Source organism: Pongo abelii, chromosome 8 (genome assembly GCF_028885655.2).
Source record: "Pongo abelii isolate AG06213 chromosome 8, NHGRI_mPonAbe1-v2.0_pri, whole genome shotgun sequence".
NCBI classification, from domain to species: domain Eukaryota; kingdom Metazoa; phylum Chordata; class Mammalia; order Primates; family Hominidae; genus Pongo; species Pongo abelii.
The window spans coordinates 126,108,195-126,127,362 of record NC_071993.2 but is presented as its reverse complement, the minus strand read 5'-3'; the positions used below and the strand labels follow the sequence as shown (position 1 = coordinate 126,127,362).

Genomic DNA, 19,168 nt, shown 5'->3' with positions numbered 1-19,168 from the left:
ACCAATTATTTTGTTATCCAGTAGAATTATGTACAGCAAATTGTCTTTCTTATGTAAAACTATTTTAGAGCAATTCATGGGACCAATTAAACGAGTCCCACTAGTATATTTTCTTTCTTTCTCTCCTTTGTTCTCTATTTCTTTGCTTTCTGATATGGTCTTTCTTTCCTTTCTGATAGGCTCTTGCTTCCTTGCTCCGGATGGAGTGTAGTGGTGTGTTGTAGCTCACTGCATGCATCCTCGAACTCCTGGGCTCAGGCGATTCTTCCACCTCAGCCTTCTGAGTAGCAGAGACTACAGGCGAGCGCCACCACGTCCAGCTAATGTTTAATTTTTTTTGTGGAGACAGGGTCTCGTTATGTTGCCTAGGCTGGTCTCAAAGCTTCTGGTCTCAAGTGATCTACCTGCCTCAGGCTCCCAATGTGTTGGGATTTATAGGCATGAGCCACTGCGCTTGGCCACTGGTATATTTTCTTAGAAACTCTTGAAGATGGTGTCCATTATGGCATCCACTGTCACTTTCACATCCTTTTTTTTTTGAGACGGAATTTCGCTCTTGTTGCCCAAGCTGGAGTGCAATGGCGCGATCTCAGCTCGCTGCAACCTCCGCCTCCCGGGTTCGAGCGCTTCTCCTGCCTCAGCCTCCCGAGTAGCTGGGATTACAGGCGTGCGCCACCACGCCTGGCTAATTTTTTTTGTTTTTTTGTTTTTTTGTTTTGGGTATTTTTAGTAGAAACGGGGTTTCACCATGTTAGCCAGGCTGGTCTTGAACTCCTGACCTCAGGTGATCCACATGCCTTGGCCTCCCAAAGTGCTGGGATTACGGGCATGAGCCACTGCACCTGGCCGACATTTGTTTGTTTTAAGGAAAAACATGTTCTTCCAGACACATAGCTTGCCTTCAGAGAGTACTATAATACTAGTGAGCATTAGGCTGTCTAGCTCTTAGTACATTATTTGGTTTAATCTTTGCAGTAGCCTTATGACTCAGAAAACTAAGTATCTTGCCTAAGTTCACAGTCTTGGAAATGGCGAAGGGGAGATGCTAGCCCTTCAGCTCCAGGGCTCGCAGTCTTTGGGGTCCTGCCATGCTCTGAATGCAGCCTGACTTCTTGTCTTTCAGGGATGTGAAAATTTAGTTCCTGGTTTTTGTCTCCCCCTCTCCCTTACTACCATAATAGTGTTCACTTGTGATTCTTAAAATTTTTTTCTCCCTTATTGCCACTTATTTCCTTAGGTTTTTTTTTTGTTTGTTTGAGACAGTCTTAACTCTGCCCCCCAGGCTGGAGTCCAGTGGCGTAATCTCAGCTCACTGCACCCTCCGCCTCCTGGGTTCAACTGATTCTCCTGCCTCAGCTTCCTGAGTAGCTGGGATTACAGGCGCCTGTCACCATGTCTGGCTAATTTGTGTATTTTTAGTAGAGATGGGGTTTCACCATGTTGTCCAGGCTGGTCTGGAACTCCTGACCTCAGGTGATCCATCTGCTTTGGCCTCCCAAAGTGCTGGGATTACAGGCGTGAGCCACTGCGCCCAGCCATTTCCTTAGTTTTTAAACCTGCCTTAATTTTGTAAGGAAGTCTGGGGTATATGAATGTGCGTTTTCTGTCATTTAATCACAATCTTTTTTTTCTTTTTTTTTTTTTTTTTGAGACAGAGTCTGGCTCTGTCGCCCAGGCTGGAGTGCAGTGGCGCGATCTTGGCTCACTGCAAGCTCCGCCTCCTGGGTTCACGCCATTCTCCTGCCTCAGCCTCCTGAGTAGCTGGGACTACAGGCGCCCGCCACTACGCCCGGCTAATTTTTTGTATTTTTAGTAGAGATGTAGTTTCACCGTGTTAGCCAGGATGGTCTCGATCTCCTGACCTCGTGATCCGCCCCCCTTGGCCTCCCAAAGTGCTGGGATTACAGGCATGAGCCACCGCGCCTGGCCAATCACAATGTTTTTCTGAAGCTAGAAAATGCTGACAGTACTGAGTGGATAGATGAAGTCCTGATTCTCCAAGTATTCGTTTAAACACAGTCCATTTCTCTTACTCCCATGCTTTGATGGAATAGTAATTTATGAGTATTGTGCACCATGGTGATGTACACATTCTGTCACTAGCACGCCTTACCGTAAGATTAAAGAGAAGTGCTTTTCTGCTTATCAAGTATCATTTACAAACCTAACAGATTTAAAACTTTGTTCTCCATAGAATGTCTACTAGAGTCCTTTTAGCCACTCTTTCCATCCCTATTACTCCTGAGCGTACGGATATTGCTCGACTTCTGGATATGGATGGCATTATAGTTGAAAAACAGCGTCGCCTTGCAACACTACTAGGTCTTCAAGCCCCACCGACACGAATTGGCCTTATTAATGATATGGTTAGTATTAATTTGAGGATTTTTGTAGCTTCGGGCAGAAAACTTTGTGGTCAGGTTTAATAACTCATGATTAAATACTAGGAATTCTGATTCAGTGCCAAGGGTTCTGATATATGGACAGGGAAGCACTGGTGTCAATCACTGTTCACTTGAGGCAGTTCCGCACCAGTGGGTGAGCAGGGGTTAAATTGGTGGGAGTTTTGATCTAGCAGGACTTGGGTTGGCTCTGGGGAACACTGTGGGCCAGTCAGTAGGAGAAAAAGTAATGATGGGCAAGAAGAGTCATGGCTTATTTCATGGGGGCTCTAGGAAAACTAATTAAGCTGTGTGTGGTAAATATGAAGAGGCTAGGTGTATTAGTATGTTCTTGCACTGCTATAAATACCCTAGGACGGGTGTGGTGGCTCACGCCTGTAATCCCAGCACTTTGGGAGGCTGAGGTAGGTGGATCACCTGAGGTCAGGAATTCAAGACCAGCCTGGCAAACATGGCGAAACCGGGTCTCTCCTAAAAATAACAAAAAATTAGCTGGGCATAGTGGCGCACACCTGTAATCCCAGCTACGCAGGAGGCTGAGTCAGGATAATCGCTGGAACCCGGGAGGCGGAGGTTGCAATGAGCTGAGATCGTGCCGCTGCACTCCAGCCTGGGCGACAGAGTGAGACTCCTCAAACAAACAAACAAAAAAGAAATACCCGAGACTGGGTAATTTATAAAGAAAAGAGGTTTAATTGGCTCATGGTTCCACAGGCTGTATAGGAAGTATAGTGGCTTCTGCATCTGGGAAGACCTCAGGAAAATTACCGTCGTGGTGGAAGGGGAACGGGAAGCAGGTATGGCTTATATGGCTGGAGCAGGAGAAAGACAGAGGGGGAAGGTACCACACACTTAAACAACACCAGATCTTGGGAGAACTCTTATCATGAGGATGGGCCTAGGGGGATGGTGCTAAATCATTAGAAATTGCCCCCATGATTTAGTCACCTCCCACCAGGCCACACTCCAACACTGGAGATTACAGTTGAACACGAGATTTGGGTGGGTACACAGATCCAAACCAGATCACTAGGGGAGAGGGTAAGGTAGACTTACCTTCAGTGTCTGATGTTCAATGTCTGAAGAACTAAAATATTTTCAACTTTTTTCTCTTTTAAACTTTCATTTTATGTTATTAAATAGTATGGACCTAATTAGAGTTATTTAGTGAAATTGTATGTGAAATACTTTTTAAAATGCGGATTTCTAGGTTTTCCCAGCAGATATAATACAAAAGTTTTAGAGTGTGGAGCCTAAGACGTGTTGTTGTTGTTTTTTGAGACAAGGTCTAGCTCTGTTGCTCAGGCTGGAGTGCAGTGGTGCGATTTCAGTTCACTGTAACCACCACCTCCCAGGTTCAAGTGATCCTCCCAAGTAGCTGGAATTACAGGCGCGCACCACTACAGTGGTTTTTTGTATTTTTAGTGGAGACGGGATTTTGCCACTTTGGCTAGGCTGGTCGCGAAGTCCTGGCCTCAAGTGATCCATCCCCCTCGGCTTCCCTAAGTGCTGGGATTATGGGTGTGCCACCGTGCCGGCCAGATTTGTGTATCTTTTTAGTGTTTCACATTGATGGAATCTTCCATTCAGTGGAAATTTGTTGAGTGCCTGTTAAGTGCCTAGCAAGTGAAACTGAAGGCAGAAGTTGTATTCTAGGGGAGCTGAGATTCTAGGGATTCTTATCATAACAGTCTGACTTGGTTATTAGAATCACCTCCAGTAGATTACTTTGGGATAAGAGAAAGAGGGATAAGTACTTGGCTGAATGTTTACCAAAAACGGAGTTTAAATCATTAACAGTCCCTAATTCATGAATAGAGCAATAAAGAAATCAAAAAGATAATGGCAGGCTCTCTTAGATATTTTTAAAATGTATTCTGAGGAAACACCTATATTCACTCTGATAAAAGCTAGATAAAAGGCCTAAATTTTCTGCAGTATTCAATTTAAGTAAGAACAAATAACTTTTCTAGATAGTGGCAATTTTCTTTTGTGACATAGTAATGCAGATTCGTTTTGTAGTTAACTTTTGCAAAGAATTCCTGCAGAGCAGCTTTTTTTCTACCTTGTATTCCTCCATGTTTTTCTCTGCTGCCACTGCCCACAGAGTTCAGCTTTCTGTTTATGGGACCGATGTAGGACTCAATGTATTAATAAAGCAGCAGCAGTGTCTTGAGAAAGAGGTTTCATTAGCAAGTAAAACATTTGCTAATAAAAAATTTGCTTCTAATTTTTAAAGCTGAAGAAATGTGCCACGCTGGAAGGATAATCCATGTCACCTTGTTAAAGGTGATCTTGGCCAGGCGCGGTGGCTCACGTCTAATCCTAGCACTTTGGGAGGCCAAGGCAGGTGGATCACTTCAGGTCAGGAGTTCGAAACGAGCTTGGCCATCGTGGTGAAACCCCGTCTCTACTAAAAATACAAAAAAAAAAAAAAAAAAAAAAAAAAAAAAAAGAATTAGCTGGGCATGGTGGTGCATGCGTGTAATCCCAGCTACTCGGGAGGCTGAGGCAGGAGAATACCCGGGAGGCATAGGTTGCAGTGAGCTGAGATCGTGCCACTGCACTCTAGCCTGGGTGATAGAGCGAGACTCCATCTCAAAAAAACAAAACAAAAAACAAAAAAAAACGGTGATCTCTTAGACTTAGATTTAATATACTGCAATATGTTGTCCCAGAAGCGAAAGACATTTACAATTGTCTGGAAGTAGAATTTGAGCCACTAAAACTCTGTGAGCAAGTCATTCGGTGATCACTGATGGGTAGCATTGGACCAACAACTAGGGCATCTAGATTAGGGTCCTCATTGTGCCCATAGAGTGTAGACTTTTAGAAGGATACCAGTTAGTGTCAAGTGAATGGATTAGCTGACTGCCAAGAGGCATTTATCAACTTCTTGAGTTGACCATATATCCAAGGTCAATACCTGAGCGTTAGGCTTCCATAACCAAATTTATGAGACAGAGTGATTCCATTATCTCAGGAAAAGACTCAAACATTCCTAAGAGTGACTTTTAAATCAGAAAGTAAACCAGTTGTGTATTTTAGTGAGAAATATAATTTAGTAGATTATGGCAGCCTTTCACATTTCCCTATTCGGAAGGGGAGCTACATGAAGAATCTAAAATAACTTGATAGGAATGAAATTAGAGCTGGGAATTTTTTTTTTTTCTCTTAAAGGCAGATTCCAAGTTAGGGAATTTCATTTGTATTCATATACCACACCTTATTGCAGTAAAGATATATGGATGCTTATAAGGGGAAAGTGTTAGAATGTTGTAGGGTTTCAGCCTTGTACCCATTTTACATTAGAGTTAACCTTAGACCTGAGTGCTCGCATGTGTGGACGCCCTCCTTGCTTAGGGATGCGATCTGCCAATATTTGCCTCAGTTTTGTCACCCACTCTCTATGGGTACACACTTCTGTGCTTTGCTCTGTCCCAGCGGTTATTTTGTCCTTGGGTTAACAGTTCCTAAAAAATTACATATTCCATGGTAAAATTGAAGTCCATATAAATGGGGTGATATGTGAAATTCTTTTCTCACAGTTATGTTTGTGAGATTTATTCATGTGTTCTATGTAGCTGTTCTTTTTTGAGCATTTTTGTTTATTTTATGAACACACCACTATCCTATTGATGAGTTTGTGCATTCTCCCCAGTTTGGGGCTATTAGAAATAGTGCTGCCTTGATAATTTTTGTGTGACAACTTATATAAAAGTAAAACTGGTATTTTCCTTGTTATTGGTAATAAAATATTCTATTGGCCACAGTAGTTGTCTTTGTGAATATTCAATTGGTTGTAGTTGTGTTTTTTCGAGTTTCATTTCCTTTTTACATACTTGTGGGGCTTTTCACGGTAGGTTAGTGTGCATAGTGCAGGGCAAAAGACCCAGCATAGTTGTACTTTGGATTCATTTTTGGTAAATTTAGAGGAGGTTGAGGCTTGATGATTTTTAAAATCATTTTCCAGATTTCCAATGCTATCATTTATACTAAGTTCAGAATTTTAGTTGGAAAATTTCCTTTGGCAGTTACATCTTTTGTTTTGCTTACTGTAGGTCAGATTTAATGTACTACAATATGTTGTCCCAGAAGTGAAAGACCTTTACAATTGGCTTGAAGTGGAATTTAACCCATTAAAACTCTGTGAGCGAGTCACAAAGGTAAGCCTTTGTATTTAAGTTCTGGTTGTTACCACAGAGTTGGCCTTATTGCGGTTTTGGGTTGTATTCATATTTGTTAAGAGAGAAGTTTTGTCCTATGTGTTGGAATTCAGTGCACATTTCATTGTCTTTTTTCTTTATTTCAAGAGAAAAGATATATCTGTTGTGCTAAACAAACCTTTGGAGGTTAATTAGCAGCATGACTAATTTAGCCATTGCTGCCAGTCACCTTCAAACAAGTATCAGTAGCTTCATGTTACATTTTGTATTTCTTTGCATTGGATGATGTTTTTGTATATTAAAAAAACAAGAGTTTTTGATGTTTTAGTATCTCTTATGATGTTTTAGTATCTCTTACGTAGAAAGTGTGATTCTCTTTCAATTTAATGGATTTTATAGGTTCTAAACTGGGTTAGGGAACAACCTGAAAAGGAACCGGAATTGCAGCAGTATGTGCCACAACTGCAAAACAACACCATCCTCCGCCTTCTGCAGCAGGTAAAAATAAAAAAATTAAAGTTTTGTGATTGTATGTGCTCATCATGAAACTAAAAACTGGAAAAATCTAAAAACTGGAAAAAGTTCCTAGAACTGCCTAGGAAGTGAGAACCTCCCCAAGTTCTGCCCCTGCCAAAAATTAGTCTATTTATTAATTTGAAAATCAGAATCCTTATATTTACATATTTTGTAACGGACCCCTTTTTTTTTTGGCCGAACACTGTCTCTGGGCATTTTTCCTCGTTAGTAATGTAGGGCTGCCTTACTCCATTTAAGGTACTGTGGTGTATTTATTCATACTCTCTTGATGAAAACCTGTATTCCTAGATTTTTTTTTTTCCTGTTAGAAATCTTGTAGCATTGAGCATCTTTCATACATGTATCTTTGCATACTTCTATTACTTTCTGTGGCATAAGAAGTGGAATTAGTCATAGGGTTTATGGATTTAAAGCTTTAATAGCTATTCAGAAGCCTGGATTAATAGACCCTCCCACCATGAGTGAATGAGACAGCCTTTTCATATATTTTAGTCCAGGTGCTTAAATAAGTAAGTGCTTCCATTTTGTTTTCCATTTGTTTCATTTGGGAAGGAGGGCGTTTTATTATATTTTCATCTCAGTATTTGTGCACATTTCATTGACCTGCTTTCTTTTGTTTATGTGAGTAGTGTTATTTCTTATGTGCTATACAAATAATTGAAGGCTAATTAGCAGTATAACTATAAATAGTAATGCTGCCAGTCTCCTTCAGACAAAAATTCTGTAAGAAGTGTTTAAATATATTCGGTAAGTAGCAGGTTTTTAGGCTTTTTTGTTTTACGACAACTAGGATTTGAAAAGATTATAGGTTTGAGGAATAGTCTGATAATGGTTCTCAAAGCATGGAGTTTAGAGTCGATAGTCTGGGATTAGCATTCTGGCTTTAACAATGTACTGCTAACATAAATTCTCTGGCATAACTTCTACTTCCCATGACTGTCATGAGATTGCACATAAAAAGTGCTGAATAAATAGTGGCTAGTGTTATTAACCCTTTGTTTTCTATGCAGGTGTCACAGATTTATCAGAGCATTGAGTTTTCTCGTTTGACTTCTTTGGTTCCTTTTGTTGATGCTTTCCAACTGGAACGGGCCATAGTAGATGCAGCCAGGCATTGCGACTTGCAGGTAGGTATGTGCTGTAAGGAGACAGGAGAAGGCCCTTGAGGGCTAGAAAGACACATATCTTCTGTTTCTCAGCTTTTGGTACAGTGATATCATTTTAAAGTTTACTGAGTGAACTTTTCCAGCTTTTGTATATGACATTCTTCTGTTACTTTTTGACTTCATGCTTATGGATTTAACCATTTTTAATTTAATTTTCAAAGGTTCGTATTGATCACACTTCTCGGACCCTGAGTTTTGGATCTGATTTGAATTATGCTACTCGAGAAGATGCTCCGATTGGTCCTCATTTGCAAAGCATGCCTTCAGAGCAGATAAGAAACCAGCTGACAGCCATGTCCTCAGTACTTGCAAAAGCACTTGAAGTCATTAAACCAGCTCATATACTGGTATGCATCTTCCCGGGGAAATAAATCCCAGAAATTTTGAGGGACTCTTTACGCCATGCCCTGTCTTTCACAAAAAGGTTTGAGACAATATCTGAGAGAAGGGATTTATGATATATTTCCTATAGAATTGTACTTGGTAGTTTTGTTATTTGATCAAATACACAAATCATTGAGCTTTCTTCCATTGAACAAAATACTACTCTGTGTAGGTAATGTAACAGGGTGGATTATATTACAGAAACAACAGAGTGGACATAAGATTCCTCAGATAGTGAAATACAGTGACTGGATTTTTCCCTCCTGCTTAAGTTATTTCTTTTTTTTCGTTTTTGAGATGGAGTCTCACTCTCACCCAGGCTGGAGTGCAGTGACGCCATCTCGGCTCATTGCAATGTCTACCTCCTGGGTTCAAGCAATTCTTATGCCTCAGCCTCCTGTGTAGCTGGGACTACAGGCACGTACCACGTGCCCAGCCAATGTTTTGTATTTTTAGTAGAGAGGGGGTTTCACCATGTTGGCCTTGCTGGTCTCAAACTCCTGGCTTCAAGTGATCCACCCGCCTTGGCCTCCCAAAAGTGCTGGGATTACATGCGTGAGCCACTGCCTGTAACAAGTTATTTCTTGTTTGTGAGCTCTGTTAATGAACACCTAAGGTAGGTTTGGTGCAGAGAAAAGTTGTTTTAGCTAGGAGAGCTTCTTTAGCTGCATCATTGCTATTAAAAGACCGAATAGGAGCAACACCATAGCATTTAATACCGAAAACAAACAGCTTGGATAGACACATAGAAAGGCAGTGCATCAGGATTATTTTGTAATTTCTTTGATGCCTAGTACCAGAGAATGTTAATTTTGGTCACTTAAAAAAATTCATTTGTTTTTGAAGCAAGAGAAAGAAGAACAGCATCAGTTGGCTGTTACTGCATACCTTAAAAATTCACGAAAAGAGCACCAGCGGATCCTGGCTCGCCGCCAGACAATTGAGGAAAGAAAAGAGCGCCTTGAGAGTCTGAATATTCAGCGTGAAAAAGAAGAATTGGAACAGAGGGAAGCTGAACTCCAGAAAGTACGGAAGGCTGAGGAAGAGAGGCTGCGCCAGGAAGCAAAGGAGAGAGAGAAGGAGCGTATCTTACAGGAACATGAACAAATCAAAAAGAAAACTGTCCGAGAGCGTTTGGAGCAGATCAAGAAAACAGAACTGGGTGCCAAAGCATTCAAAGATATTGATATTGAAGTACGTAGCATCTTAGTCATTAAAAAATTAGCTTTATCCAGGTATTTTGTACTCTTAGAACCATAGTCCTTTACCATTTGTTGGCTTACTGGGTTATTTCATGCATTTTAGTACAGCTGGTCATGACTAAATCTGTGAATAAGCATATGTTTATTGCTCTGTGAAGTTTTGTGTTTTTTTTTGAGACGGAGTCTTACCTTGTCGCCCAGGCTGGAGTGCAGTGACGTGATCTCGGCTCACTGCAACCTCCGCCTCCCGGATTCAAGTGATTCTCCTGTCTCAGTCTCCCAACTCGCTGGGATTACAGGCGCCTGCCACCATACCTGGCTAATTTTTGTATTTTTAGTAGAGACAGGGTTTCACCATGTTGGCCAGGCTGGTCTCGAACTCCTGACCTCAAGTGATCTACTTGCCTCAGCCTCCCAAATTGCTGGGGTTATAGGTGTGAGCCACCACACGTGACCTGTTTCATAGACACCTTATACACATAGCCTGAAGGTAATTTTATACACTATTTTACATAATTTTATGCATGAAACAAAGTTTTGAATGCATTTTGACTGACCTGTCGCATGGGTCAGATGTGGAATTTTACACTTGTGGCACCATGTTGGTACTCAGAAAGTTTTAAAATTGGGAGCATTTCAGATTTTGGGTTTTTGGATTAGGTTTGCTTACACTATTTAGTAGAGTCTGGGTAGATGTAGGTTGGAGGAGTGAGAAAAAGATGTATGGATATTTTTTTCCTTATGGTCAAATGGAAATAAGGCTATTGTATAATGTTTTTACATTTCCTAAATTATCACCCATTGTAACAATAAAAGCAATCTAGGATTTTATTCTAGAAAGCAGTGAGTTATGTTAGGCATTGCTTGTTTCTCCTTATTAACAATTGTGCATTTGTATTACCTTTCAGGACCTTGAGGAATTGGATCCAGATTTTATCATGGCTAAACAGGTTGAACAACTGGAGAAAGAAAAGAAGGAACTTCAAGAACGCCTAAAGAATCAAGAAAAGAAGGTAAATGAAAGGATTGGTAAACCTTTAACATACCAAGTTAAGAGAGATTTTTAAAAACTACGTATATTTTCGTGTCATTCAGATTGACTATTTTGAAAGAGCCAAACGTTTGGAAGAAATTCCTTTGATAAAGAGCGCTTACGAGGAACAGAGAATTAAAGACATGGATCTGTGGGAGCAACAAGAGGAAGAAAGAGTAAGTTTTTAATTTAATTGTAATATTTTTAGATTGTAATAAAATCCTCTGCCAGTAATGGAACCAAGGATTCAGAATTGCTTTATTTTGTATTCTTCTGCTAGAAATGGTGCTCTAATGGCTGCCTATGAACAGATTGCTAGAAAGATGGAAAATTTCACAATAGAGATTACAAACAAAACTTGGAAACAAAGGACAACTGATGAAAAGCCCATTTTACAAAAAACTGCTTTATATACACTTTAAATGGGTAAATTGTATGGCATGTTTATACAACTCATAGTTTTCATTTTACTTGCAGAATTGTGCAGCCATCTCCACAATCTAATTTTAAAACACATCTCAAAAAGAAGTTCTAAACCCATTAGCAGTAGTCATCCCTATTCTTCCCCACCACCCCAGCCCTAGGCAACCGCTAAACTACTCCTTTCTCTAGATTTGCTGATTCTGGACATTTTATATAAATGGAATTGTGTACTATGTGGTCTTTTGTGACTAAACAGGTCATTCCATAGTTTTGTTAATTTATAGTATATTTTATATTTACCTAATGATACAAAAGCAGGGTTTACAAATGCTTACGGCACCAAATATGTAATAAAAGTGAGTGAACAGATCTGCTTTAAAAAAGTAACCATAAGCAGGAGACAAACATCGGTGTAGGGTGTGATAGGAGAATGCAGCCTTTTCTTGGTTTAATCTGATTGTTGTCCCCTGGAGATTAATGGGCCTAGGATTGCCAGCTCTTCCCATTTTTTTTTCAGGAAAAGTTGGAATTTTTGTGATAATTCTCTTAACATGTAAATATTAAAAACTAATTAGAAAAGTGCTGCAGAACAAATTGGGTTGATTTGGAGCCTTCCATTTTTTCATGTAGGGCAGAAAGGAAATAGCCATATATCATCTTGCATTGATTTCCAGGTGTTTTTTTTTGTTGTTGTTTTTTTTCTGAGACGGAGTCTTGATCTGTCACCCAGGCTGGAGTGCAGTGGCGTGACCTTGGCTCACTGCAAGCTCCACCTCCTGGGTTGACGCCATTCTCCTGTCTCAGCCTCTCGAGAAGCTGGGACTACAGGCACTCGCCACCACGCCCGGCTAATTTTTTTTTGTATTTTTAGTAGAGACGAGGTTTCATCGTGTTAGCCAGGATGGTCTCGATCTCCTGACCTCGTGATCCGCCCGCCTTGGCCTCCCAAAGTGCTGGGATTACAGGCGTGAGCCACCGCGCCCGGCCTCCAGGTGTTTTTAAGGATGAAAATACCTTTAAAAATTAAACCATGTTGTTTGTTATTACCATGGCATATTTATTATTTTATTATATATAGGCACACCTTGTTTTATTGTGCTTCACTTTATTGTGTTTTTGTGTTACCCAGGCAGGTCTCAAAGTCCTGGGCTCAAGCGATTCTCCTGGCTGGGCCTCCCAAAGTACTGGGATTATGGGTGTGAGTCACGCCTCCCCTAACCCCCCATATTGTTATTATTTTTATTCTTATTTTTTTTTTAAACATATTAAAAGTTTGTGGTAACCTTGCATTGAGCAAGTCTGTTGACACCATTTTTCCAACAGCATGTGCTCATTTCATGTCTCTGCCACATTTTGGTAATTCTCAAAGTATTTCATACTTTTTCATTATTATATTTGTTGTAGTGATCAGTGATCTTTGATGTTACTGTTGTAATTATTTTGGGGTGCCACGAACCACACTCATAGAAGGCAGTGAACTTAATCTGTAAATGCTGTGTCTCTTCTGACTGTTCTACCGACTGGCCATTCCCTGACTCTCTGTCTCTCCCCGTCTTTGACCCTTGCTATTATTCCCTGAGACACTTATATATATATATATATTTATTTGAGACAGTTTCATTCTGTCGCCCAGGCTAGAGTGCAGTGGCACAATCTCGGCACACTGCAACCTCCTGCCCCCGCCGGGTTCAAGTGATTCTCTGGCCGCAGCCTCCCAAGTAGCTGGGATTACAGGCGCCTGCCACCATGCCTGGCTAATTTTCCTGTTTTTAGTGGAGGTGGGGGGGGGGGGGTGGTCACCATGTTGGCTGGGCTGGTCTCGAACTCCTACCTCAGGCGTTCTGCTCACTTCAGCCTCCCAAAGTGCTGGGATTATAGGTGTGAGCCACTGTGCCCGGCTCCTGAGACGTAATATTGAAATTAGGCTAATTAACAATCCCACAATGGCTTTTAAGTGTTCAACTGAATAGAGGAGTCACCTGTCGCTCACTTTAAATCAAATGCTAGAAATGATTAAGCTTAGTGAGGAAGGCATGTTGAAAGCTAGGCCTCTTGCACTAATCAAGTTGTGAATGCAAAGGAAAAGTTCTTTTTTTTTTTTTTTTTGAGATGGAGTTTCGCGGTTGTTGCCCACGCTGGAGTGCAATGGCGCGATCTCAGCCCACTGCAGCCTCCGCCTCCCAGTTCAAGTGATTCTCCTGCCTCAGCCTCCCGAGTAGCTGGGATTACAGGCATGTGCCACCACGCCCAGCTAATTTTGTACTTTTTTTTTTTTTAGTAGAGACGGGGTTTCTCTATGTTGGTCAGGCTGATGTCAAACTCCTGGCCTCAGGTGATCCGCCCATCTCGGCCTCCCAAAGTGCTGGGATTACAGGCATGAGCCACCACGCCTGGCCTGGAAAAGTTCTTGAAATTAAAAATGCTACTCCAGTGAACACATAAACAGTGAGAAAGTGAAACAGCCTTATTGCTGATAATGGAAAAAGTTTCATTGGTCTGGATCAAACCAGCCACAACATTCCCTTCAGCCAAAGCCTAATCGAGAGCAAGGCTCTAACTCTCAACAGTTAATACTACAAAGGCTGAGAGAGGTTAGAAAGCTGCAGAAGGCCAGGCCTGGTGGCTCACGTCTGTAATCTAAGCACTTTGGGAGGCCGAGGAGGGCAGATCACTTGAGGTCAGGAGTTTGAGACCAGCCTGGCCAACATGGTAAGACCCCGTCTCTACTAAAAATACAAAAATTAACTGGGCATGGTGGCGGATGCCTGTAATCCCAGATACTCATGAGGCTGAGGCAGGAGAATTGCATGAATCTGGGAGGCAGAGGTTGCAGAGGGCTGAGATTGCGCCACTGCACTCCACCCTGGGCAACCATGGGAGACTCTGTCTCAATCAATCAATCAATCAATAAAAGAAGCTGCAGAAGAAAAGTATGAAGCTAGCAGAGGTTGGTTCATAAGGTTTAAGGAAAACCATCTTTATAACATAACAGTATAATGTGAAGCAGCAAGTGCTAATGGAGGAGCTACAGCAAGTTATTCAGAAGATTTGGCTGAGATAGTTGATGAAGGTGGCTACACTTAAACAACAGATTTTCTTACTCTTTTGACAGACAGGGTCTCGCTCTGTCACCCAGGCTGGAGTGCAGTGGCGTGATCTCAGCTCCCTACAACGTCTACCCCCGGGCTCAAGTGCCCACTTCAGCCTCCTGAGTAGCTGCTACCACAGGCATGCACCACCATGCCTAGCATTTTTTTTTTTTTTTTTTTTTTTGTATTTTTAGTGGAGACAGGGTCTCCCCAGGCTTCCCAGGCTGGTCTCAAACTCCTGAAGTCAAGCATTCTGCCTGCTTCAGCCTCCCAAAGTGTTGGGATTACAGGGGGTGAGCCATGGTGCCCAGCCAATAGATTTTCAGTGTAGATGAAACGACCTACTGTTGGAAGAAGATGGCCAACTAGGTCTTTCATACCTAGAGGGAAGTCAGTGCCTAGTTTCAAAGCATTGAAGGGTATGCTCACTGTTCAGGGGTTAATGCAGCTGCTAACTGGAAGTTGAAGCCAATTCTCGTCATTCCAAAAATCCTGGGGTCCTTAAGAATTATGCTGCATCTACCCTTTCTGTGGTCTGTGCATGAAAGAACAAAGCCTGAATGACAGCATATCTGTTAATAGCATGGTTTGCTGAATATTTTAAGCCCCCTGTTGAGACCTACTGCTCAAAAAAAAAAAGTTTTCAGAATATTGCTGCTCATTGACAATGCATCTGATCATATGACAGCTCTGACAGGGATGTATAAGAGAGATTAATGTTTGTTTTCATGCCTGTTAACACAGTATGCATTCTGCAGCCCAGACATAGATCTAGGAATAATTTTGTCTTTCAAGTCTTATTATTTAAGAAATATATTTCATAAGGCTGTAGCTGCCATAGTGATTCCTTTGGTGGATCTGGGCAAAGTACGTTGAAAACCTGCTGGAAGGAATTCTTCATTCCAGATACCATTTGTGATTCGTGGGAGGAGGTCAAAATATCGGCATTAGCAAGAGTTTGGAAGAAGTTGATTCCAAGCCTCATGGATGACTTCGAGGGGTACATGAGTAGAGTGGAGAAAATAATTGTGGTGAAAACAGCAAGAGAAGTAGAGTTAGATGTATAGGCTGGGTGGGGTGGCTCACACCTCTAATCCCAGCTCTTTGAGAGGCTGAGGTGGGCAGATTGCATGAGTCCAGGAGTTTGAGACCAGCCTGGGCAACATGGCGAAACCCTGTCTCTACAAAAAAATAGGAAAATTAGCCAGGCATGGTGGAGTGTGTCTGCAGTTCCAGCTACTTGGGAGGATGACTGAGGTGGGAGGATGCGAAGGATGCAGAGGTTGCAGTGAGCTGAGATGGTGCCATTGCACTCCAGTGCTTGGGTGACAGAGACAGACCCTGTCTTAAAAAAAAAAAAAAAAAACCACAAAAAACCAAAAAAGACTATAACCTGAGGATGTGACTGAATTGCTGCAATCTCATGATAAAGCTTGGATGGGTGAGGAGTTGCTTCTTATGGATGAGCAAAGTAAGTGGTTTCTGGAGATCTCCTGGTGAAAATGCTACGAACATTGTTGACCTGGCAACAAAGGATTTAGAATATTCCATAAGTGTAGTTGATAAAGCAGCAGCAGGGTTTGAGAGGATTGGATCAAATTGAAATTCTACTCTTGAGTTAAAAACTGTCAGCTAGTGCCACATGCTAGATAAATCTTTTGTAAGAGGTTGCAATCAGTGTGGCAAACTTCATTGTTACCTATTTTAAGAAATTATACCATAGTCACCCCATCCTTTAGTACTTGCCACGCTGATCATTCAGCAGTCGTCAACATTGAGGCAAGACTCCACTAGCAAAAAGATTATGACTCATTGAAGGCTCAGGTGATTGTTGGCATTTTTTAGCAATAAAGTATTTTTTGTTTTGTTTTCTTTGAGAACAGGAGTCTCACCATGTTGTCCAGGCTGATCTTGCACTCCTGGGCTCAAGTGATTCTCTTGCCTCAGCGTACTACTGCCCCTGACTTACAGTATTTTAAAATTAAGGTTTGTACATTGGTGTTTTAGACATGCTATTGTATACTTAATAGACTGCAAACTTTTATATGCATCGGATAACCAAAAAATCTGTGTTGCTTGCTTTATTGCAATATTCTTTATTGCGGTGGTCTAGAACCAAACCTGCAGTGCCTCCAAGGTGTGTCCGTGTATCATAGTTTTTCGTTTATAAAGTTCCTGGTGTCATGGGGCTAAATGAAAACTCTCTCTCCTAAATGCCTCAGGATTACTTTGTCTACCTTTTGCCCCTAATTGCCTTCTGGGGACCTATTGACATGGATGGTAGTTAACGTTTTCATTTTTATGGCATGACAGAAGGGGCAGTGGAGCAGCTTCTAATTTTTCAAGAGTATTTCTCAGTAATTTGGGGTTAATGAGTAAAAAAAAAAGTGATGCATTGAAATTTCACAATATTTGTACTTGCAGATTACTACAATGCAGCTAGAACGTGAAAAGGCTCTTGAACATAAGAATCGAATGTCACGAATGCTTGAAGACAGAGATTTATTCGTAATGCGACTCAAAGCTGCACGGCAGTCTGTTTATGAGGTGAGCTTGCTGATTTTTGGGAAGTGTTTATTCATGAGCTTTCTAGTATTGGCCTAAGGGTTCTCCCTTAACAAATTGATATATTCTGTATGGAGTTACTATGTATAACAGTCATTCAAATAATAGAAATTTTTGGATGATATTTCATAAGCAAAACAATCATCTAAAGAAATTGTTCTAAAGGTGAAAGTTGAATGCATAGTTTAATACAAGTTTTGTTTACTGTTTTTGTTAGAAATGAAAAAACTAGATCAAAATGTCCTGGGCTTAGATTCTAATTTGACCATTGAATTATTTTGTATAAAGACAAACCCACTGGATGTAGGTAATATCAACAATTTAAATGTTTTAAAATTTGGCCTGCTGACAAGTTAATGGTCATTTGGAAGTTAGAGTTTTTGTGCTAAGAGGTTGCTTTCAATGATTCTAATACACTTGAGAGTCTTTTGTAAACCTAATAGCTTTCTGCTAGTTTGTTGCTCTTGACAAAATGTGCCCTTTTTGGGTTGGGGGTTACTTCGATTGCAGGAAAAACTTAAACAGTTTGAAGAGCGATTAGCAGAAGAAAGGCATAATCGATTGGAAGAACGGAAAAGGCAACGTAAAGAAGAACGCAGGATAACATACTATAGAGAAAAAGAAGAGGAGGAGCAGAGAAGGGCAGAAGAACAAATGCTAAAAGGTACACAGGTCGAACAGGATTGGAGGGGTGCTAATGCAAGGTTGGTGTTAGATCTAGTTTTTAGTGATCTTATGTAGAAAATAAGGAATCAAGGTAATTGGCCTTTTAGCACTGTAATTAACTGGATCTCAGAACCCAGTTTGCTGTATATGAAGTTGTTACATCGTCTACCAACATTTCCCCACACATTTGATGTTCTTTTAGAAATTAATACTTTTTGTTTTTTATCACCGTATTCTGTGTATTACCATTTATTGAGGAATACGTTCCAGATGATGGCTGTTAAATGATGCTATATCTGGAATCCCAGATTGCTCAGGGATGGGGGAGGGATTCTAGTATCTTATTAGAAAACTATAGTTGAGGGGTGTAGTACTTATTTTCTTGACTATGTTCTGTCATGTAGCTGATTACAAACTATTTTCAAATTCTTTTACTTGTACATTATGCTACCTGTTTAATACCAGAAAAGTGGAACTAGCACTAGGGGGAAGATATGGCTGGGAGGCACACTTAGTAACCTAATCAATGGTCTAGAGCGGGAAGAGAGAGAGCGCGCTGAACGAGCAAAACGCGAGGAAGAGCTACGAGAGTATCAGGAGCGGGTGAAGAAATTAGAAGAAGTGGAAAGGAAAAAACGCCAAAGGGAGTTGGAAATTGAAGAACGAGAACGTCGTAGAGAGGAAGAGAGAAGACTTGGCGATAGTTCACTTTCTAGAAAGGTGAATATAGGGTTTATTGATTTTATTTTGTTTTAATGTGACTTTTTTTTTTTTTTTTTTTTTGGTTGAGGCACAGTCTTGCTCTGTTGCCCAGGTTGCCCAGGCTGGAGTGCAGTGGTGCGATCTCAGCCCCCAGGTTCAAGTGATTCTCATGTCTCAGCCTCCTGAATAGCTGAGATTACAGGCACATACCACCATGCCCGGCTGATTTTTGTAATTGTGATGTATTTTTATCACCCAGTTCTCTTCCATGATACCGATGTAAATGTATTTAAATCAGTTATTTTCACATCTTTTTTTTTTTTTTTTTGAAACAGAGTCTTCGCTTCATTGCCTAGGCTGGAGTGCAGTGGTGTGATCTCTATCTCGGCTCCCTGCAATCTCCACCTCCCAGGTTCAAGCCATTCTCTTGCTTCAGTCTTCCAAGTAGTTGGAATTATAGTCGCCCAACACCATGCCTGGCTAATTTTTGTATTTTTAGTAGAAAATACAAAATTTACTACTAAAATTAGAAATATGGTTTCACCACGTTGGCCAGGTTGGTCTTGAACTCCTGACCTCAAACGATTTGCTTGCCTTGGCCTCCCAAAGTGCTGGGGTTACAGGCGTGAGCCACCGCACCCAGCCCATTTTCACCTCTTTTTAATGTGGTAGTTTTCTCTTCCCAAAGAACAGAAGGCACCTAAGGGGGAAAGAATTATACTTGTCTTAGCAAAGATGGAATTTTATAGGCTTAAGCATACTTGTGCGCATGCGTGTCATGAAAGTTTTGTCCATAGCACTGCTGAGTTTGCTATAGAAGAGGGACTGTTGCT

The 19,168-nt window shown here is 41.1% G+C and overlaps 1 protein-coding gene and 2 non-coding genes across 3 annotated transcripts in view; all 3 read left to right on the top strand.

Annotated features, from left to right (window-relative positions):
• EIF3A (eukaryotic translation initiation factor 3 subunit A) overlaps window positions 1-19,168 on the top strand; it is a 49,448-nt gene that overhangs the window by 15,819 nt on the left and 14,461 nt on the right. The window contains exons 7-17 of the mRNA XM_009245839.4: window positions 2,195-2,366; window positions 6,464-6,568; window positions 6,968-7,066; window positions 8,116-8,232; window positions 8,433-8,618; window positions 9,502-9,849; window positions 10,766-10,870; window positions 10,953-11,066; window positions 16,827-16,949; window positions 17,478-17,631; window positions 18,169-18,353. Coding sequence (XP_009244114.1) covers window positions 2,195-2,366; window positions 6,464-6,568; window positions 6,968-7,066; window positions 8,116-8,232; window positions 8,433-8,618; window positions 9,502-9,849; window positions 10,766-10,870; window positions 10,953-11,066; window positions 16,827-16,949; window positions 17,478-17,631; window positions 18,169-18,353 — 1,708 coding nt within the window. The remainder of the gene's footprint in view (window positions 1-2,194; window positions 2,367-6,463; window positions 6,569-6,967; window positions 7,067-8,115; window positions 8,233-8,432; window positions 8,619-9,501; window positions 9,850-10,765; window positions 10,871-10,952; window positions 11,067-16,826; window positions 16,950-17,477; window positions 17,632-18,168; window positions 18,354-19,168) is intronic.
• On the top strand, window positions 6,681-6,809 carry LOC112135328 (small nucleolar RNA SNORA19). The gene has a single exon (XR_002916626.1). It is a non-coding gene; the product is annotated as a small nucleolar RNA SNORA19 (small nucleolar RNA).
• LOC112135327 (small nucleolar RNA SNORA19) lies at window positions 7,692-7,823 on the top strand. Its single transcript, XR_002916625.1, has one exon. It is a non-coding gene; the product is annotated as a small nucleolar RNA SNORA19 (small nucleolar RNA).